A 23826-nucleotide genomic window follows, 5' to 3' on the forward strand; every position below is an offset into this window, starting at 1 on the left:
TCTACATGGTTACTCTGCAATTCACACTTAAGTGTCTGGCAGAGGGTTCATCGAACCATTTTCATACTACTTCTCTACCAATCCACTCTCGAATGGCGCGTGAGAAAAAGGAACACCTAAATCTTTCCGTTAGAGCTCCGATTTCTCTTATTTTATTATGATGATCATTTCTCCCAACGTCGGTGGGTGTCTACAAAATATTTTTGCATTCGGAAGAGAAAGTTGGTGATTGAAATTTCGTAAACAGATCTCGTCGCAAAGAAAACCGCCTATGTTTCAGTGACTGCCACCCCAACTAGCGTATCATATCAGTGACACTCTCGCCCCTATTGCGCGATACACGAAACGAGCTGCCCTTTTTTTTTACTTTTTCGATGTCCTCCGTCAATCCTGCCTGGTAAGGATACAGCGCAGGATTAGTCTGATGATTAGTCATGAACCTTCCATTATGGTATACAGAATGCATGTGAAGCTCAGTTGGCCTAGAGAGGGGTGTGGAGGGGAGGAGAGGGGATTGGGAGGAGGAGGGGTAGGGGTAGGGGAGGGGATGGAGGTTGGTTTTGGAGATAAGTCACACAACCGCCTCAGAACGGAAGACATTGTTCTTGGAGACCTTTGACCCTGGGGCACCTGTGGTACAGCTGCCCCTAAGGTACGCAGACAGCACCACACGGAACAGCACTGGTAAACTGTATGTGGAAATTATGTCGTTCAAACAATTTATATAGACTGTGAACTAATTTGTCAAGATGGTTATGTGGTACATGAAGGCCAGGTAAAATGCTACAGTATTACCGATTATTGTTCCCATAAATCAGAGGCAATCAGTATTCAGACTACTACAAAAGTTTATCAAAGTCTGTTGCATATGAGCATCCGAAAAGTAGGTGTTATGAGTGAATCCGTGTCAACGACGGCGCATCGACGGAAAAAGACGAGAGTATGGAAACAGTATAGCTTTATGAGTGACGAAAAATTAACTTTCTGGTGTGGCACACTATCTGGTTATAAGAGTATGGATTTTGGCGTGTTCTTCGATAGCCATCAAAGGAGAATCGCTCTGCAACCATTGCTGGAAGAACTCCAAGTCCAGAGGGTTACATTAAGGACTGGAGAACTTCTTTCGCGGAATTATCTCTGGTCATTAATAAATATGGAAGGGGCTCTTGGCCAATCTAATTTCGAATTCACTCTCGACAACTACGTTCACTGGTTCATAGCGATAGTTTTCACTTTGGCTGAAACTTTTCAGCAACACAATGCGTCTGCAACATGTCTGGAGATTTCTGTAGCTAGCTGAGAGGCAGCACAATGAAGACTTTTTAGTGGCCCATCATACCCAAATTTTATATATATTTCTGTAAATGAATTGATACTGGACCACATTCTTCACCTTTCAACAGTCGTGGGGAGCATTATAGACACCATGGGTTCAGAGACCTGTAAAAACCTATTATCACCTGACTGAGTCACTTACAGTTGGTATTGCAACTCTCTAGACACCAGCAGTACCACCTTCTGGCCATAATGATCCAGCTTTCAAAAAGCAGACGAGTGGAACGGTAGTCTAATAGCCATTGTAGTAAATTTGGGGACGTGCTGCAGCCTCTCTTGGCGGAAAACCTGGAAATAAGGTAGAGTTCAAGAATTAACCCTAGCAGTACCAACACATTTTCCATATCATGTACTACCAATGGGGGAAGGGGAAATCTTAATGCCCACCACAAAAAAATAAATAAAAAATAAACAAATTTTACTAGAAATATACTTTTTAAATAGATACTGATGTATAAACTGGGTTCAGAACCCGAAAATATCGGTTAGCACAATCGTAGCAATACATTTTTCGTAGTGTGTACACCAAACGGGTGATACTTTATAACCATCATAAAAAATTTAAAAGAAATTCAGATTTCGTTAATTGTCGTTGACTTTTATTAAGAATATACATTTCAGAGATACACAGGGTAAACATTAATAAAACTGACAAACTGCGGGGACGGATTTCTGACGAGAAATGAGGAAAAAAGGTCCTATCAACATGTGTACAGAAACTGAGGGTGAGCGTGCAACGAAAACAAATCGTCCCGGAACAAAGTACAGAGCTTCATCGTATCCACGTCAAAACAAACGTCCAAAGTTGCCTCCATGGGATACAACGCACGGGTTTATACGTTGCATCATGGGTCGGCACACTCTTTTACACCTTCCGGTCTCTTTCCGAGTAGTATCACAGGCGTTGTGAATGCGCTGTTCAAGGGTCTGCACATGAGAAACTGGTTCAGCATACACAACGCTTTTCAGATGAATCCAGGGGGAAAAACCTAGGGCGTTTATGTCCGGCGATCTTGCCGGCCATCCGAATCCTTTCCAACGTTGTTGCATGATGTTGTTGAGGTGTCGGCGAACTGTAATGCGGAAGCGGGATGGTGCTCCGTCATGCAGGAACCACATAACCAGTGGTATTACCAAAGGCACATTCTGAAGCAGCCCTGGCAGAGAATCCAGGTACGTTCCTCCGTCAAGGCGCTGTCGAATAATAAGTCACCGACCGGGGTGCCCGAGCGGTTCTAGGCGCTACAGTCTGGAACCGTGCGACCGCAACGGTCGCAGGTTCGAATCCTGCCTCGGGCATGGATGTGTGTGATGTCCTTAGGTTAGTTAGGTTTAAGTAGTTGCCGGCCGGTGTGGCCGTGCGGTTCTAGGCGCTTCAGCCTGGAACCGCGTGACCGCTACGGTCACAGGTTCGAATCCTGCCTCAGGCATGCATGTGTGTGATGTCTTTAGGTTAGTTAGGTTTAAGTAGTTATAAGTTCAAGGGGACTGATGAACACAGATGTTAAGTCCCATAGTGCTCAGAGCCATTTGAACCATTTTAAGTAGTTCTAAGTCTAGGGGACTGATGACCTCAGATGTTAAGTCCCATACTCCTCAGAACCATTTGAACCAACTATTTAGTCGCCAAGAATCCCTGCCCATAAATTGATGCTGAACCGATGCTGATCAGACGCCTCAACCACTCCCGCAATGAGGATTGTGCAGACTGATGATGCCAGTTCTGGTAAAGGTTGGTTTGACAGTAAAGAGGACAGATGAGATGAATCGTATAATGTGATGGTCTGGCGCAAAAACCATTGACAAAATCATTCATGTAGAGGGAAATCACCTGCTGATAATCCTTGCACTCATTGCAGGTGGCAGCGATAGTATTGGTTATCATGCAGGATACACATAATCGTACTTTGGCTTACACCATGTTGGCTGGCAACTTGTCTGGAGCTTGTACTAGGGTTTGTCTCAAAATGCTGTAGAACCTGGTCCATCAAATTCTGGAGTACACACAGTCAGCCACTTCTCTGCAACATCTTATTGGATACCTGCACAACATTTTTCAGATAGTGCTTCATTGTAGATATCTTCGTCGTCTGCAGAAATTCTGAGGTTATTACTCGTATTATTGTTGTGTGGCAGGTCATTAATATGTACACAACCTGAACACTACTCTTCCAAAGACGCACCCAAAGTTTATTCTACTTCTGTAGATGACATATCAACAAATCCACAAACCACTCACAAGTTTTGTTTGATACACTATGTGATTTTTCTTTTGTTGATAAATAGTGGTGTGGTACTGAACCAGACGCAATTAGGAAGTTAAGAAATACTACATTCAGCTGATTACCTTGAGAGATGGCAGAAGCCCCCTCTCATATTTCTATCTTACTCTGAGTAATTTGATTTTCCTGCGGTGAGAAGTTGCTATTCCTTCACACGTGGACTTCCCACACAGCGTCTCTCGTCACCCGGGTGGTCCGGTGACAGGCAGGCTCTGCTGATCTTGACGGGAGTGAGGGAGTCGAGTGAATGCATTACAGACGCCGACATTGTCATAAGAGCGGCGGATACTCGCCCGCAGGGGCCTGAAGGAGCGGCTGGGCTAGAGATTCCGTTACTTCGCAGAAACTTGGCGAAAACACTTTCTGGCGGTCTACCAGCAAGGCGTGGGAATGACTTGTGTTCCCAGACAGTCTTGGCGGGCAAATTCCCGCGTTTTCTGCAAAATCGTAACGGTGATTGGCTTGCTCAGGGCATAGCTCCGTGACGTAGCAAAATCGGCGCAGAAATTGGCGCCAAGAATCTCCATTGGTGGAATGGTAGTGCTTCAGCAATAGAGTGGAATTTTCCTCCGGTTTTCGAGGTGCTGATTGGAACGTTTAACCACGGCCACTGTCGTGGGGGTGGGAATGTTCTGTGTTCGGCTTGTACGGGCGCTCTTGAGAGAGTCGGCTCTCGCCTTTCGGTCGGAGTAGGTTACAAGACTGAGCTCTAGCTGCTCTGGACAGCCTGCCTTCCGTTGGCTGTCTAATATACTTTTATTTTATTGTAACTGTTTGACGAAGTTGTTGAAGTTTCGACTTTAACGTAACTTTCCGAGTACAGTTGCCAATTGAGCGTTCTGCATACAAGCGGCCTATGTTGTCGGTCTTGAGCAGTTTTGGCAAAAGTTGACTGTATCGGAGTTATTGTGGGACTTCACTTGTTAAAATCAATCACTGTACCGTCAGTGATTGTGTGGCGAGCCTTCTTCGTCTCCCTCAGAGGCGCATTTGTATTGCTAGGAAGTCTTTAGTCTGGAACAACCAGACCAGGATAATTTGTTTTGAGCTATACTCGCGACATTATCATCACAACGACGGGACGTCGAAGCAACCAGCCATCGCCTCTGGTACGCCAGATCGTGTCCGTGCAGTTAAGAAGACAGCTTGGTAATGTACGTCCGCAGCACCGGCAAAGCAGGCAATTTTGCTAGGTGATAATCAGAGCTCAGCAGAGCGCGCCTGTTCGTCTTTTCTAACTTTGTTCTGTCTTGGGAGTTCATTGTCTGAGTTCTCACTACTGTAGCAGCAATTAATGTTGGGTTGGCTGTGTGTCTCTCTTAAGATTTGAGTTGCAAGGAATTGGCTCCACATACCACTTCGTCATAAATGTCACAATCTAGTTTAGGGACAACTTCACCTTCACAGCGTTTACTTGAGTATCCAATTTGAGCCAATTTGATGTATTGTAAATGTTTCGTGTGTTTTGTTTATTATTTTGAGTTTTGTCATAATAAATCATATCGTTATTTTGGACAGAACTTTCATTCTGTTAATCGGTACAGCAACCCTATCATTTCTCACTACGTTAATGAAACTTTCCTTTATTTAACTTATTTATCAAATTAAATTATTGCAGGTGTGAAACTCTTTTCTACTCCACTTGCAGGGTCGATTACAGTCAGTTCGCGTTTCTTTTTAATCCATGTGCAACAGCAAAAGTCGGAGTTAGAATAGGGAGGCTTAGAGCATCATTTGCATATGTAGATTCTAGAAGAATTTAGTGTTAAATACAATGCTAGCCCCGGCACCTCGCAACCTTGATCCTTGACTTCTTAGAAGTTGGGAAAGTATGAGAGAGGTAGTGGTGGGAGTAGAGTTGTGAGTCCAGCGTGGATAGCTCAGCGGCTAGGAAAACTGCCGTTAAAGGCAACGTTTCCGATTAGGGACCGGCAAGCAATTTGCTTCTGGCAGAAAATATCGTAGAGCTTTTAGACAACAAACAGCAGAGGCAGAGAAAGTCATTGAAGATTATGACTACAGAAGTTATGATAATTTGGGGATGCGTATGGAAGGTCCTTTCGTATCTGACACAAAAATGATTTTAATTGTGTGTAAGTACACGAATCAGCTTTACGATTTTAAAGCATTTTCATTTCAAAATGACATTTAGTGATAGTGCCTAATAGTACACTTTCTGAAGAAACATGCTGAAATTCTTGGAAAACACGTCATAAGAAATCTGCACGAAAATAAATGCTGAAGTCACTTGATATCCAGGTTGAGAGAGAAATACTGTTTTTGTTCACATGCTTTCTTTTCCTTGCGAAAAGTAGGCGACACACGTAAGCCTTCTCTCCGTGTTCACTTGCTCCGGCGTGAAGAGCCGTAGCGTGCCAAGAAGCGGTCACACTGTCAACATGAATCACCGCCGTAAATCACCGCGTACTTGGTTCTATTTGAGAACAGCAACTCGTATTTATATGTCGCGACGAGTCCCAGCACCTATCGCCTTTGCAGACGGCGGCACTAGCAGTGGCCCAGTAGCAGGGCGAGACATTTCTGCTCAATTTTAGTTCCGTGTTGAAATCGTGCACATGTTTCAAACATAAGGCATTGCTGGAAACAGCCTCCTCATTGTTGTTTTACGGAACCAAAACTAGTTTTAGAAACTGATTGACGTTCCCATCATAGGTCGATTGTAACACATTGTCCTAGATGGAAAAAACAGAAAGAAAAAAGACGCTTTCAAGAACATGGTGATGTTTTTTGACTAAAATACTTAAAAAAAATTGATCCATAGCAACAAACATGCGGTGCACAGATCACAAAAGGCACTATCAGTATACTTCACACCACAGTAAAAAGTAGCAACATCTATTTGTTATAAGCATTGGAATTTTATTTACACAAATTTGAACGCCAGCAAATGTTCTGCATGACAAAACTGAATTCTACAGCTACGATCTGTTTACTAACTTTGTGATGGATCTTCGTTGAAGCTCTTTCGGATCTTTTTGTTGTATAGACTGTTTCGGCCAGCATCGCAGAAAGCCGTCGTAAGTTTCATCCATCTTTAAAATGACAGTGCCAGCGCAAATCTACGCTTGCACATTTTCTGACGCACATCTACTATATTTTTAACCGTTTTGAAGAAAGAGCAAAATTGCTAATTAATATATTTATGCATCTAGTCTCTGAAATTAACAAGAATGTATATATCCTAATATGTAACATCTTAGTACCTTTGGGAAGGTTTTATCAGCGAATGTTACAAGTAGTTTTATAATGAGTTTATTTACACAAAACTTTATCATTGGTTTGTTGACATGTACTATTTATATCGTGTAGCATCCATAATATAAGTGTCGTGATTTAGAACTATTTTCTGTTATTCTATTCTCTGTGTTTCTCGACCTATATATGGTAAGAAATACCTATATAGACAATAAATAAGTAATTTTTCTCGTAATTTTCAATATGTATAGTTTTTGTTAATACCAGATGCAACAAACCACCTAAATAGACAAGTGTGGGCACTGCGAGAGCCAAAGAACTGGAGGATATGTTGATAAGGACTGAAATACCAAGGTGCATGGTTTAAAATAAAATAAAATTATTGTTCATCAGTCAAGGCGGAATATATTAACATGTGTCCTATAAAACTAATATCTAAGGTGCACAGGGAACTTGCCCTATTATTATTATTATTCATGAAATACACTATGTTAATGAGTGAACAGTCAATATTAAGGAAAAAGGACAGGCGCCCTATGGAGAAGTGTGATTGAAGTATGATACATTTTTCTTCACTTTAGACCCACTCGCGTATAATGTGATTGTGTCCAAAATGAAAATAAGTGTACAGTAAACATTAATTCGAATCTTATATTTTTATTTATTTAGTACTAAAATAATTGTACTAGTATCCAGTTGGATCAAGGCAAGATATTAACCTCGTGCAAAGACTGCCAACTCTCTACAAATGCCTCCTATATCTGTTTCAGAGTAACACCTCCTCCTGACTGCCAGAAAACACTCTGTGCTCGCTCCTTCCACGAGTCTACCACTAACGTCATACGAGTTACGGCCATCAATCACCTGCGGAAAAAGTCACCTACCAGTTCCTTACTTGCAGCAGGTGTTGAAATCTAATTTCTTCCTGACACCTCTTTCAATCGGAGCCGAACTTTGTTCTTCACTTTTACGCTACTCCAGAAACCGCTTCACAGTTTGGAAAACCATTAGTTGGTCGCCATTTTGTGCGTATTAAAGTTTAAAGTGATGCTGATACATCTAGTAAGTGGCAAACTCGGTGTCCAATAGTATTCTGGTGTCTACGATTGCCGTCGTCCGCTACGCTTACCACGAAATCATCTGGACCGTCATAGATTCTGCTGCGGATATAGCGACCGAGTTCATGTTCCAAGATCACGTAAGACGTTCTTCTCTCTAAAGTTCATAATAAAGAGTAGATATTAAAGAGTTCCTTACTCTCCCCTTCCCCTTCCACAGATAGAGCATGGGAAGAATTATGAGTCACATTAGCCTAATGTTGTCTTATCTTTCCCCAAGATAACGGCATGTAGACGACTAGAGTATAACGAAACATTGGACCGAATCTTCAAATTTTCTAAGCAGATGTCCGCGGAGCAGTACAGGTGATATTTCTAAGCAATGAGGAGGCAAAAGCCCTGTGACCATTCACGCTGCTCTTTTTTGTACACTGATCAAAGTATCGGGGCACCTGCATGAGGTATGCCTGGTCTTGGTTTAACTATTATTGCTTCTTTGTGTTTCCGCCTCACAACCTCATCACCAACAGTCGTCTTGTATAGGTTGAATTGTCTTTGATGGTTTTGTGACTCAGGTGTCATCCAATGACCAGGCCACGTTCAAAGTCACTAAGCTCTCCTATCCAACCCATTTTACTGTTACAACTTCTCTGTTGACAACACAGTACTCTCCGCCTTCCTTCATCATGGCGGATCTGCCTTTCGTGACATCTAGCGGTTTATTCAGCATTATATTGCGGTGTCCAGATTCTTTTGATCAGACAGTGTGCCATATATCTACTCTTACAAGTAATTTTTTATATTTATAGTACGTGAAGTTCAGAACACAAAAATACCACTCCCAAAGTAGTTGCTGCAAGTCGCAAAGATTCTCGAGAAAATCTACGTTGAAGTTTTTTTGACTACGTTTAACCTTCTAAAAAAAGGTAGACACCTTTCGACAATCAGTGTGGCTCTATGGTAGCTTACTCGCTCACTGTATGGGGGACCTGGGTTCTCATCGTGGCAGAAACAAATTTTGAAACAATGTTGCATGTTCTATAAACATTTACGTGAAGCGTAAAATACAAAGAGATAGGAAAAAATTTAATTTGTAATTTTTAAATTATGCAGTCTTGATTAACAATCTGTTATACAGGATTGGCAGTTAAAAATTTTTGTTTGTACTGAAGCTGGATTTTTGTGTGCGGTGTATAACTAGAAATAAGAAGACGTGCATCTTTCATAAAAATAGCTGTTAGGTGTGTTAATTAGCACGTATTTGACAAATTTTGTATTTAAATAACGTTAGTATTAGCGTTGAATGGAAAAAAACGGAAAAATAATGACAGAAATCGATTTTGAATCTTCGAAAGGGAATATCTTGCACAGAACAGATTTTTAATTTAAAATCAATAACTCGCCACAGAAAGTGAACCAGCAAACATATGACGGTATCATTTATTGATGTCAAGAAAGCATTTGATTCGATAGACAGGGAAACATTAGAGAAAATCGTTAGGGAATTTGGTGTTAAAGCAAAATTATCAAACATAATACGTGAAACTCTAACAAATGCGATATCAGAATTCCAATTTGTGGAAGAAGTATCTCAGCCATTTGAAATAAAAACTGGTGTCCGACAAGGGGATGATTTATTAACTTTATTGTTTAACTACGTTCTTGGCAAAAATTGTAAGGATCTGGAATTTGAAGCTAAAAAATCACAATCTGGGAAAGAAACAAATGGAATTAAGGCAAAGTGTCTGGCTTTGCAGACGATTTTGCAATACTTTCAGAAAATCTATTAGATGCAGATACTCAAATAAACCTTCTGGAAGAAACAGCAAATAGAACTGGTCTCAAAATTTCAGCTGAAAAATCAAAATTCATTAAAAATTTACTAAAATTCATAGAAACACAAACAGGTAAAACAGAGTGAGTAAGTAAATTTAAGTATCTTGGGGCAAATATACAACAGAATGGGCTAAAAATTTGTTGTAGGTTGAAGAGTTAATAAAATGGAATGAGCATGAGGATATTTACAACAAGAAATGCGTATCCAGAAAAACAAAACTAAAACACCCTACCACAGTGCTACGGTCAGAATGTTTATATGGATGTGAATAGCTAATGAGGAATTCTGTGCTGGACAAAATAGAGGTACTTTATATACGGATTATTAAAAAAATAATGGGTACAATACAAACTACAGATGGTTGGAAAATGAGAAGTAGTGAGTAGATATACAAAAATGTAGAGGACATACCAGAAGTAATGACTAAGAGAAAATTAATCTTTTTTGAACTCCATACCAAATGACTGAGAACAAGTTAACGAAACAAATATTCCTGTATTTATAGAGGAAGAAATCTACAGTAGCATGGATTACAGTGTAAGTAGACTGTATAGGTTTTTTATTGGTAACGCCACATAGCGCTCTGTATGAAAATCACTGGCTGTGCTGTGTGCAGTCTGCGGCTGGTTTGCATTGTTGTTGGCCATTGTAGTGTTGGGCAGCTGGATGTTAACAGCGCGTAGCGTTGCGCAGTTGGAGGTGAGCCGCCAGCAGTGGTGGATGTGGAGAGAGAGATGGCGTAGTTTTGAAATTTGTAAGACTGGATGTCATGAACTGCTATGTATATTATGACTTTTCAACACTATTAAGGTAAATACATTGTTTGTTCTCTATCAAAATCTTTCATTTGCTAACTATGCCTATCAGTAGTTAGTGCCTTCAGTAGTTTGAATCTTTTATTTAGCTGGCAGTAGTGGCGCTCGCTGTATTGCAGTAGTTCGAGTAAGCAAGATTTTTGTGAGGTAAGTGATTTGTGAAACGTATAGGTTAATGTTAGTCAGGGCCATTCTTTTGGAGGGATTTTTGAAAGTCAGATTGCGTTGTGCTAAAAATATTGTGTGTCAGTTTAAACTCAGTCCTGTATAATTTTTCAAAAGGGGACGTTTCAACAGAAATAAGGAAACAACTGGAAAGAAACAACATCAAAGAATCAGGAATAATAGACAAAAGCCTTTTAAGAATAAAATACTAAATTTAGAAAGTTTTCAGTGTAGAAGAAATAAGAAATCGGGAGCAATTTCGACAGTAGGAAGGAAAGGGCAACATGGGGAGAAAATGAGGGAGTACTTGGAAAATAGAAAAAAGAACGAAGAAAGAAGAAGAGCTGAAAGTATTAGGTCATCTCAGTTGGTTAATTCTCAAATAAAAAAAAAGACCGAAACGAGACTCGATATAGCGAGTTCCAGTCTCGTACGCCTTATATATTCTGCACTTCACTGGAATGCTCCTAAAATGTGCACTTTTGGTTAAAATTTGATTGCACCTGGAATCGAACCCACGTCCCCCTGCAGCGAGTATGCACTCTACTACAGACCCAAACTGATTGTCGAAAGTTATCTACATTATTTTAGCATATTAAACGTGGTCGGGGAATTTCAAAGCCAATTTTATAGAGAATTTTTGAGAGTTTTGTCGAACTGCTTTGGGAGATGTATATATGAGTTCTGATCTTCACGTATCAGAAATATAAAAAATTACAAAACCCGTTGCCGTGTGGTCCTCTACTTAGTACAGCCTGATGCAATGTGAGCTGCAATCCAGTGTGAACCATAATGTTTGAAAATTTTTTCTGCTTACATTACGCGATCCCACCTCTCGGCATATGGGTATACATCCAGCATTGTCGAATATGATCATTTTGGTGGTCCAGGTGTTACTGTGTTACTCTGAACAGGTACACTCACCAGTCAGCGTTATTATGACCGTGTCCTCGTCCCCCAGGTCCATCATTTCAGGGCTACATTCAGCTCTAATATCATTCTTATGGAGGACTGTGCGAGACCGCATGGGACAACGCAGGTGGAGGAGATCTCGTGTCGAGAGAATATTCGGCGAATGGACTGACCTGCCCGTTCCCTCGGCTTCAGTCCCATTGAGCACAGGAGGGATGCGTTGGGGAGACGTACTGCAGTACGTCCAAAAGGCACCAACGAGCAACCAGTAGTTGTCAACCGCGCTAGTGGATGAATGGTTCAAATGGCTCTAAGCACTATGGCACTTAACATCTGAGGTCATCAGTCCCCTAGACTTAGAACAACTTAAACTTAACTAACATAAGGACATCACACACATCCATGGCCGAGGCAGGATTCGAACCTACGACCGTAGCAACAGCGCGGTTCCGGACTGAAGCGCTTACAGCCGCTCGGCCAGTCCTTGGTGATCACAACCCTATTAATGTCCAGCCTTTTGTAATGTCGAGGGGAGCATCATGATTCGAATAGGCTTCAGTGTAATTATTGTCTTGGGGTAAAAGTGTCGTTCCTGTTGGTCTCATCGGCTATTTCTTTCATTTATCTCTTTACTACGTTGTAGCAGTCTTTCTATGTATGGTCCAAATTTCATCGTGCTATGTTACTTTAAAGTGACACAGAATGTGAAAGTTACTTCATCTTTAAGTTTTGCACAGCAGTGTATATTATGACCTCTCATTGTAAGGTGGTTTGGAATTTTCTGAAATTTTTTCCGACTTTTGGCACGAAGTCTGATGATCGAAAATTGGACGTCGTCGCTCCTACACAGCAGATGGGGTATATCCGTGCGCCGAAAATTTGTTTCACAATGACAATTCGAACCATCTAGGTAATAGACTGCCAGAATCACAACACTAGTTAGCAATCCTTGCGAGAGGTGGGCGTAGAAATCACATACCTGCACTGCATAAATTATGCTCAACTCCACATCCTTATAGGTGTTGCAATTTTCGGAAATAAAAGTGTACACTTTCTCTAGAAAGAGCAATACAACCGTGCATTTGACGAATGAAGGTGAAATTATTCCATTCTTTTCTTAATAAATATTACAGTCTGAGTGGACAAAAGTTTCCGCCATTCAACAGAATTGTATACATGAGCAGTTCTCAGAAGCAGTGTAAGAGGGAACTTTGGAATCAATACAATAATTGCAGCTTGCTACTCAATGTAACAAATTCTATGACGAAATTTCCTCACAAATCTTTCGTCCGATCTATTTTTGCGAATATTTTTGTTACATAGACACTTTATTGATCGTGATGTGTAGATACGTACACGATTTAAAACGCCTTTTTCACTTGGAAGCCGTTTACTACATAAAAAATCCTTTTTGTGTTTCTATTGTTGTTCATTGTATGTGTGCGTCCATAAAATGTTAATCGCTTTTTTTTATCATGTCCGTGAGTCTGTGTGTGTTCGTATCATTCTTTGATCGATCTCTTCGTGCATACGAGGTGCGACAATAAAGTAATGAGACTGATTTTCTTTGCAATAAGTGGAAACCCTGCAGGCTTGTTTAGGCACAATATCTTTGATCTTTGTCTATAAGCTGCTTCTAGTCCAAGTGGCACATCGATGCAACAGTCGTGAGTTGTGCTGGAATTAAGTTAAAATGTGTTTGTGCCTCTCGTCACGAAAATGGTACTGCATAATATTGCGCAACGGTATGCAATATCTTTTTGCATTAAATTGGGTGAAAACGCCACGAAAATTTACGGTAAGCTTGAGAAGGCTTTTGGAGAGGAGGTTATGTCAAGAGCTCAAGGTTTTCGTTGGCATAAAATGTTTAGTGAAGGCAGAACGAATGCTGAAGATGAAGGCCGCACTGGACGACCATCAACCTCACAGACGGATGTCAGCTTGGCCAGGGTGTGTGAACCCGTACGATCTGATCGAAGATTATCCGTGAAAATGATTGCAGAAGAACTGAACATCAATCGAGAAACGGTTCGTCTAATAATAACCGAAGATCTTGGTATGAGAAAGATTTGTGTAAAAATGGTTCCCAAAAATCTCACACCACTACAGCAAGAAACACGGAAAAATGTGGCAGCCGATCTGTTAGAGCAAACGGAAATCAATCCAGAATAGTTGAGCCGTGTTGTCACTGATGATGAAAGTTCGTTTTTTCAGTACAATCCAGAGACAAAACGCCAAAGTTCGCAATGGTGCTCAAAGGGATCACCCAGACCAAAAAACGCTCGCATGTCAAAGTCAAAAGTGAAATGCATGCTTGTGTGCTTCTTTGATTCCAAGGGAATTGTTCATAAAGAGTGGGTGCCTTCTGGACAAACAATTAATCAATATTACTACAAAGAAATTTTAGAAAGACTTCGTAAAAGAGTTCTTCGTGTCCGTGCCAACATTGCTGATAATTGGATTCTGCATCACTATAATGCGCCATCCCATACTGCTCTGTCAGTACAGCAATTTTTAACCTCAAAACAAATTTCAGTACTACCATAGCAACCTTCTTCACTTCTTTTTTCTATTTCCAAGAGTCAAAACGGCGGTCAAGGGACACCATTTTCAAACAACACAAGATGTCCATAAAGCTGTGTTGAGGGTCTTGGAGGATATTACAGAAGGTGAGTTCCATAAATGTTACCATCAATGGCAGAAGTGCTGGTAAAAGTGTGTGCAATCAGAAGGGAACTACTTTGAAGGAGACAACACTAAACTTGACTAAAACGGTAAGCAACATGTTTTTCACATCAGTCTCATTACTTTATTGTCGCACCCCGTATACCATCTTTGTGTACTGCTCCATAATTTTTTCTGAGAATTTAATTGTTTCTTCTTTTTTTCCTCTGTGACGCCAGATTCTCCGACTGTGATCGTTTCTGATGCATAGAGCGCTTCTAGTTCTTCTGCTGTATTGTAGTGCCCCACTTTGGCCTGTTTTGAAATTTTTTTTATTGTAGTGCGTCCATGTCAGTTTGTACGTTTTATGAAGTTTTTCTGTTCGTTCAGTGTTGGATGCCATGCTTGCTCCCCCTATTTGTACGGTATATATTCCCCTAGATACTTATGCTTTTCCACTCTGATAACCTTCCCGAATTCTGTGTTCATGACTTGGGTGCTGTTGTTCTTTCTTTCCATGTACTGCCGTTTCTCATATGATATCTGTCCGCCCCCAGTAGCTGAGTGGTCAGTGCGACAGAATGTCAATCCTAAGAGCCCGGATTCGATTCCCGGCTGGATCGCAGATTTTCTCCACTTAGGGACTGGGTGTTGTGCTGCCCTAGTCATCAACATTTCATCACCATCGACGCGCAAGTCGCCGAAGTGGCGTCAAATCGAAAGACGGGAGACACTAGTCGCACAACATTTACGTTTATATGATTTCTATAGACCTGTTTTGGCAGAGGCTTCATATATGTTCTCCAGTGCTTCTTGTGCCTCTTGTCTGTTGTTGCTGACAAGGGAACCTCCCCATCGCGCTCCCCTCAGGTTTAGTTATAAGTTGGCACAGTGGATAGGCCTTGAAAAACTGAACACAGATCAATCGAGAAAACGGGATGAAGTTGTGTGGAACTATGAAAAAAATAAGCAAAATATGCAAACTGAGTAGTCCATGCGCAACCTAGGGAACATCATGAAGGGTGTGGTCCCGTGGTTAGCGTGAGCAGCTGCGGAATGAGAGGCCCTTGGTTCAAGTCTTCTCTCGAGTGAAAATTTTAATTTTTTATTTTCAGACAATCATCGAAGTTCAGGCACTCATACATAATCAACTTCGCTCTCCAAAATTGCAGGACACGTTCAGATTTGCTTGGACATATGCAGGATTTGACAGTCTACACGCGGAAAAATTTGAAAACGCTGAAAACATATGTTTTGACAGAGCACAGGGAAAACTGTGCGACTGTGAAACCGTTGCATTCATTTGTTGCAGTTTATGTGACAAACACTTACGTTTTCATCACTTTTTTGGGAGTGATTATCATATCCACAAGAAAACCTAAATCGGGCAAGGTAGAAGAATCTTTTTACCCATTCGCCAAGTATACAAGTTAGGTGGGTCGACAACATATTCCTGTCATGTGACGCACATCCCGTCAGCAGTGTCGTATAGAATATATCAGACGTGCTTTTCTTGGAGGAATCGGTTGACCTATGACCTTGCGATCAAATGTTTTCGGTTCCCATTAGAGAGGCACGTCCTTTCGTCTACTAATCGCACGGTTTTGCGGTGCGGTCGCAAAACACAGACACTAAACTTATTACAGTGAACAGAGACGTCAATGAACGAACGGACAGATCATAACTTTGTGAAAATGAAGAAAATAAACTTTTCACTCGAGGGAAGACTTGAACCAAGGACCTCTCGTTCCGCAGCTGTTCACGCTAACCACGGGACCACGGGGCTCCTGAGCTCACACTGACCTTGATGTTGCCTATCTTCCACATGGACTACTCAGTTTGTATATTTTGCTTATTTTTTTCATAGTTCCACACAACTATTTCCTGTTTTCTCGATTGATCTGTGTTCAGTTTTTCAAGGCCTATCCACTGTGCCAACTTATAACTAAATCTGAGGGTGGTGCGATGGGGAGGTTCCCTTGTGAGTATTGCCAGGTCATCTGCAAATGCCAGGCATTTTATGGTCTTGTCTGCGCACGTTCTATGTAACTGAATTCCTTTTATTTTTTCTTCCCTTGGCCTGATAATTTTATCCAGTACCATATTGAACGTATATAAATACTGACACATTTAATAAAACATTTTGTGGGTGTGGGGGTGGGGGTGGGTGTGGGGGTGGGGGTTGTGGTGGTGGAGGTGGGATGGGGGGGGGTAGGATGTCCCCCAACCCCCTTTTGAACATGGCATGCGTAAGAACCATCCAAAACTTCGCTTTAAGCGATTTAAGGAAACCGTGATAAACCTAAATCAGTATAGCCGGACGTGTATTTGGACCACAGTCCTCTCGATTGTTAGTCCAGTGTCTTCTAAATGCGCCACCTCGTTCGGTCCATAGTCACACTCAGCATTCATAGAAGGTAGAAAATGTAATAATTCAATACTCCCAGCTTTCAATGTTGAGAGAACGTTTGAAAACTTCCTCTAGAAGATAATTAACATTCATCACAATGCAGAAGTGGCAGGGTTTGAATGCTATCAAATATTATAGCCAATGCGGTCAGGGCACTCAAAACGTGTTTTCTCAGAAGTAGTCCCGCATAGTGCCTGTCGGACTCCAGGGGGTAGAGCGGATAGGCGCGGGGCGGGGAGGGGTGTAACCAGTCGTTAAACGACCAGCAAGAATGGCGAAAGGCAGTACACCACACCGAAACCTAATTACAATAGCTCGTCAGGAGCCGAGAGGAAAGCTTCGCAGTTTCGCCACGCGAAACTCAGGTCCTTGAACTAAGCAGGAATCTCGATTAGCTAACAGCAAAATTAGCGAGTCTAGTGGAAGTTAAGCCCTGCCAAGAGAAGTTGGCTACATGGAGCGAGTCTATGGGGAGAGATAGAGAGCACAACTATGGAAGGTAAGGGAGGAAAGCACGGAGTTGTAACAAGAATGTAGATAGTAGAAGAGTCATTAAAATCTCTACCAATGAAAATCAAGCTGTGAACCAGAGGAGACAACTAAGTTTCCGAAGTTTTAAAAACTCGCCTATTTTCCCGGAGCCACCACGAATGACAAACACATAGCATCTGTTGCCAACAGTAATCACTTAAATGCTGAATTCAGTTCCACAAACACCTTGATGACTTGGCCGCATGCCACTAAGTAGAGTCGTCCACAACAATATTCCTGTCAGTTTGTCTGATGGGGACGTGAAACATTTCCGTTTGAACGCCACAGCAATGTTAACATAAGCGCCACTGTAGTCAAGATCTTACAAAATGCGAAATTGTTACACACTACCCGTAAAATAGAGCCTGGCAAAGCACCCAGACCTCGATCTATACTTTTTAAAGCCCACATATTCCATAATGATTATTTATTACCCGTCTGAAAAAGGGAATGAAAGTCAGTGGGAAAGGATACATTGTATCAGATTTGTTGATGACATCGTAGTAGTTACAGACTCCGAAAAAAAAGAGAGTCCTGTAGACCCTATTAAATACTCTTAAACTATGGAAATTAAAAGTGATCAAACGGAAAACGAAAGTAATGGTAGTACGGAAAAACATAGAAGATTGACAAAACATGCATTGACGACTAAGATAAAAATTTAGCACCAAACATATGATTGTAGATGTCAAAAAAAATTGTGAAAAAAAAATTGTTGAGCATAGTTCTTTACGGAAGTAAAAAGTGGACTCTGGAATAACTGGAAAGAAACCAACTCGAACGGCTGAAATGTAGATATAGCGGAAAATGATAAACCTGTTGGACGGAAAGGAAAGCAATCCTTCGTGTCTTAAGGGAAGTCAATGAAGAGAGAAGATTATTAAAGGAAATGGAAAAGTGAAAAATTAACTTCACTGAACATATCATCAGACACAATACTTCCGTCGTTAACATTCTTGAACGGAAAGTGCTAGGAAAGAAAGGAAAATTACGGCCTAGGAAGAAATGGCATTGAGAAGATGTGGAACTGAAACGAACAGCTAGTGACGGAAAAGAGTGGTTGTATCGACAAAGTATTTGCATCTAAAATATGCACATATAAAAATAAACCAGAATGGCATACAATTGGTGTTACTCATTCGGTTATACTTCAGATTCTCTTCCGAGGAGTACTTTATGTGCCTTCAAAGCACGACATACTCAGACGAAATCATGGCTTAATGGTGAGCGTAAAATCTCGCTACATATATCTGTGACAGGCGGAGGGGTACTCACGGGCACTCCGGCGGGCAGGAAGCGGTCGAGGCTGGCCACAGGTATGATGAAGCAGTCCCTGTTGAGGGTCGCCAGCGTCACCGGCTCGGCGGGCGCCTGCTGCTGCTGTTGCTGCTGCTGTTGTTGGTGTTGGTGTTGCTGCTGCTGCTGTTGCTGCGGCGAGACCGTGTTGCTGAAGCTCACCTGGAACGTCACCCAGTACTTCAGTCTTGTTGACCATTGCTCAGTCGAGATTCCATACATCATCTTCAATCTTCTACATGCAGTTAAGGAGGGTGGGACGTCAAACGGGCCGACTTGGAGCAGGAGAGGCACCACAGGACATTTTAATTTCCACTGTCTATACTTTTACAAATAAATACGTAAAACCTTGTCAGAATGACCAGGAAGAATTCAGGATTCACAATCATAGCAGTGGAAGTTCAAAAACATAGCAAAATAATTTTTTTTTACATGTGAAATTTCGTAATTTTTTTCACTTACTGTTGGCTGCATTTGTTGCTATAGGTACACTTTTCTTCATAAGTGAGAGAGATTCTTCGATGAATTTTGCACATCATACAAACCATATTTACAAGTGTATGAAACTCTAGAATTTATTTAATTTATGAAAAAATGAATGATATGTTACATTTTAAAGTTAATGCTTAGAAAAAAACTCAAATTTTATATTAATTATCTAAATTTTTTACCACAGTTTTTAATAGATATGGAAAATTCTAGAGTTTCATACACCTGTAAGTATGGTTTGTATGCTGTGCAAAATTCATCAAAGAATATCTCTTACTTTTGAAGAAAAGTGCACCTATAGCAATAAACGCAGCCAATAGTAAGTGAAAAATGATGAAATTTCACATATAAAAAATTATTTTCTTACTTTTTTGAACTTCCACTGCTATAAGTCTGAATCCTTTTATTGATTTATTTGTAAAAGTATAGACAGTGGAAATTAAAATGTCCTGTGGTGCCTATCCTGCTCCAAATCGGCCCATTTGACGTCCTACCCCCTTAAGTACATTCTAATACTGTAGATCAAACCTAAATAACATATTATCAATTTATGTGGTACCTAAACTGTAATGTTTATCTTTTTATTTGATTACTGAAAGTGCGTAAATTGTACAGCACGAGAATGTTGAAGAAACGTGTAATTTCTGTTTGAAAAACTTATTGAACAACACATATTTTGACGAGTTGTCAGTTTGGCATTGTCGTATGATCTCTCAGGTCTTCTGGACGTGAAAAATTAATAGTGAGTTTCCATTTTCTGCTCCATATTTCGACTACCGAACCAGCCACCTTCTTCAGGTGCTGCGAGTATTACTGTTATGTGAACACGCTGCCTGCACTCCAACCAGACTGTGAGCTATTGTTCGTCTCATGCCCTTATTTACAGCCGAGTTCGATTCCCTACGTCCACTGAGCCCTTTGATGCTCTTTGTTTTACAGAGCACGCACTGATATAACTTCAAACTCAAATTACCACGGTGTTTTCCAGCTCTGACGGATGAGATGGTCGGCGAGATTTTAATAAATTGAGTGCCGGATCCCAAGCGTTATTTAAACTGAAGCCTCCATCCCTGTTTATTAGGTTTTCTGACATCTTTATTTCAACAGACTCCCTAATTACGCAGTCCCGGAGATTTGACGTTTGCAGCATGATAATGGTTTCTTCATATTTCATCTCATGATTATTCGAGGCAGTGCTCGGTGTCAGCTGCTTTGTTTGGTTGTTTTCCCCAGGTGTGTCGCTGATGTTTCTTGCATCTCTCCTTGACGGTGCTGACTGTAGTGTATTGTATGTTAACTGGGGGCCTAGAAGCGACGGACAGGCTCCGTCGTCGCCGAAGCCACAGTGGTCCTCAACCCCACGACGGCTGCCGCAGTCCAGTTCACCCCTCCGCCGCCCCATACCGAACCACTCTCTCAGGATTATTGTATGGTTCGGGCCCCGGTACCAGCCCCCCCCCCCCACCCCACCCCAGGGAACGTCTCACACCAGACGAGTGTAAACCCTATGTGTGCGTGGTACAGTAATGGTGGTGTACAAGCACGTGGAGAACCTGTTTGCGCAGCAATCGCCGACATAGTGTAGCTGAGGCGGAATAAGGGGAACCAGCCCGCATTCGCCGAGGCAGATGGAAAACCGCCTAAAAACCATCCACAGACTGGCCGGCTCACCGGACCTCGACACACTTGTGATTCCGCCGGGCGGATTCGTGCCGGGGACCAGGCGCTCCTTCCCACATCGGAAAGTGCGTTAGGCCGCGCGGCTAAACGGGCGGGCTGACAGTTTTGATAGTCCGCCCAACCTAAGACACACTGCATTCACGTGCATTACACACCCTACTTTCTGGGACCTAGATTGTTTTTAACATTACAGAATATACTTTTTATCTTAGTTGAAGGGAGCGAAATACACTGGATAGCGTATTTTCGTAAAAGTCTATCGATCTTTCTGGATATTGGGCCAGCAAAAGGCAGACAAACTGTTTTCGACTTTTCTTCCTCGATATCGGCCTCAACCTCTTTCTCAGGTGTTCTTAATTTTGACTGCATCGCCCCTCCAATTTGATCCTCTGACTACCCATTCCTTCGGAACACCAGTCGTAGGTGTTGTAATTCTCTGGCGAGGCTCTCCTTATCTGAAAGTGTTAGAATTCTATGGACCAGCGTCTTTAGCACCGAATTGCTTTCTGATGGCTCCAGGTATGGGGACAGAGGTCAGTGTGTCTAGGTTTTCCGTGTACAGTCAGTTCCACAAGAAATTGTACGCCATAATTTTAAATCTAACGTCCGCTGCGACATCTCTGGTAGTGGTCTCGAATTTGTGAACAATGAGCTTTTACACAGGATATAGATAAACAGTGCGAGAATTGAATGTTTTGTTTTATCGGTTATAGTGCAAAATATCCGAAGCTTCACGAGGCAGTGTTCCTTATAAATCATCCAAAGGGACCAATGCTTTCATATGGAACTGCTGCTAAAATTGTTAGACAGTTAAAGACATTCGTTGCGAAGTGGGTCAAACGATATTTAGAGTTTGGAAATGTGGATGATTTACCGGAGAGAGGACTAAGGTGCCAAGCTGTAATCTATAACAGTGGCTGGTCCCGGCGGTGGTTCGAGTCCTCCCTCGGGCATGGGTGTGTGTGTTTGTCCTTAGGATAGTTTAGGTTAAGTAGTGTGTAAGCTTAGGGACTGATGACATTAGCAGTTAAGTCCGATAAGAATTCACACACATTTGAACATTTGATAACAGTGGCGACTGGATTAGCTAGTAGGTAATTGTGAAATTAGTAATAACATGTATTTTTATGTTAACATATATTTATAATAGCGTCTTTTATTTCAAACAGATAACAGCGTACACTTTCTTGAGGAACTGACTGTACACTGTGACTCAGGGAACCATCCGGTCTTGTCTTAACTAACACGTTGAGGAAAGGTATCTGACCTTCATTTTCAAGTTCCATCGTGAATTCTATATACGACAGTTGGAATTTAAATGTTCCAGGAACTCTTGAAGCTTTTCCGCTCCATTTGGCCACACAAAAAATTAAAATATCGCCCACCATCACATCCATGAGAGTTGGGAAACGATGAAGGAATTTGCGTTTCACGGAGTATCAGTTCGTGCTCTGTAAAACAGTAGAGCATCAAAGGACGCAGTGGACATAGGGAATCGAACACGGCTATAAATAGTGGCGTGAGACCAACAATAGCTCAAAGTCTGGTTGGAGTCCAGGCAGCGAGGACTCATAATAGCAAAACTCGCAGCACTTGAAGGAGACAGAGGGGTCGGTCGTCGAAATATTGTACAGAAAATAGAAACAGCTGATCGGTTGAACTCCCGGAAGCTCACTATTAGGCACTATCATAGTCTGAAACTGCTGACTGTTCCTGAGCGACAAAAATACGTTGCAACGCAGCAAAATGGAAGAGATTTACTTGCTGCCGATATCTCCCCAAACATAAACACTATTTGAACACTTTTTTTATAAGGTCGGTTCTGTACAAATTTTGCAATTGATTTTAAAGTAACTTCCTGATCAGCTAGAGATCTGAAACTTTAAACATACAGTCTGTCAAGTAAGAGAGTGTTCGGCATTACGCAGATGGTAAAAGATACCGCTTCAGTTCTATCACAACCAAACAGAGGGAACCTTTGTCCTTCATGCAATGTTCATAAAGCATTAGCTTACTTTTTTTAAAATTCTTGATTGATATACACAAGAAGAGACATGAGTACAGCTTACGCGTCTCGTTTATAAAAGGTGTTTGATGCCGATTGCCTAACGTTGCTTTATTGACAGAAATGAAAGCTGGATACTGTAAGAAGGCAATTATCCGATGCACTTCAGAAAGCTTTGCAGCTACTGGAAAAGGGAGGAAGGTGTTCGGGTCAAAGTCGCCTGACGCTGATACTACTGAAAATGTTTGGTCTTACGTCAAAAAGAAGTTGTAAGGAAAAAAGATCTTCACTTTGAAACAGCTGTCAACTCGAATTTGACACATCCACTTGAATATGCGGAAAACTTTGATTCAAGCATGCCTCAGAGATGTCACGCGATTATCGACTCTGCGGGTGACTGGACATATTATTAGCGGTAGTTGCATTTTTCTTTTCTTTTACATATGACGTATGTACATCTTTTAGTTTGTTGTCAGACACATTTCTCCACTGATTAACCCGACCACGATCTTATTCAAGCGACTGTAGCTCAGAACTGGGTGACAATGCGATATTACCTCGCTTTCTTGTCTAATACGAACAATACGACACTGAAATAGAAGGGAGAACCGATGGAGGTACTCAAAGTACCCTGCGCCACACACCGTCAGGTGGCTTGTGGAGTATGGATGTAGATGTAGATAGATGTAGAATGTGTGGCAGAGGATTCCTTGCGTACCACTGTTATTTTCCCCTTTTCCTCTTCCAGTCGGGAATGCTTCGCAGTAAGAACGATTGCTGGTAAGCTTCTGAGTGAGTTCGATTACCTCTAACTTATACCTTCACGCTCCTCTTGCGAGATAGACGTAGGAAGAAGCCAACATATCGTTTGACTACTGAAGAGAAACTGAAATAAACCTTAAATGTACCACATCTCTTCGTTGTTGTCTCATCCATATGTTTGCAATCGATTGAAAATTTCACATACACAAGACTAAAAAGCAGAAAAGAATTATTTAAATAAAAACTTGTTTATTTTACACGTTTTTCAAACGCTGTAAAAAGTAGAAAATATTTCTCCTAACCCCATACAGATTCTTAACCATGTACAGATAGTCCTGAAAAACGTGGGTCACATGCAACAGATAATAG

The 23826-nt window shown here is 41.5% G+C and overlaps 1 protein-coding gene across 1 annotated transcript in view; it reads right to left on the bottom strand.

The window, feature by feature from the left end:
- Nucleotides 1–23826, bottom strand: part of LOC126184429 (uncharacterized) — a 417753-nt gene that overhangs the window by 140030 nt on the left and 253897 nt on the right. Inside the window, exon 5 of the mRNA XM_049926819.1 lies at nt 18501–18683. Coding sequence (XP_049782776.1) covers nt 18501–18683 — 183 coding nt within the window. The remainder of the gene's footprint in view (nt 1–18500; nt 18684–23826) is intronic.

The sequence above is a fragment of the Schistocerca cancellata genome, chromosome 4 (genome assembly GCF_023864275.1).
Source record: "Schistocerca cancellata isolate TAMUIC-IGC-003103 chromosome 4, iqSchCanc2.1, whole genome shotgun sequence".
Lineage (NCBI taxonomy): Eukaryota > Metazoa > Arthropoda > Insecta > Orthoptera > Acrididae > Schistocerca > Schistocerca cancellata.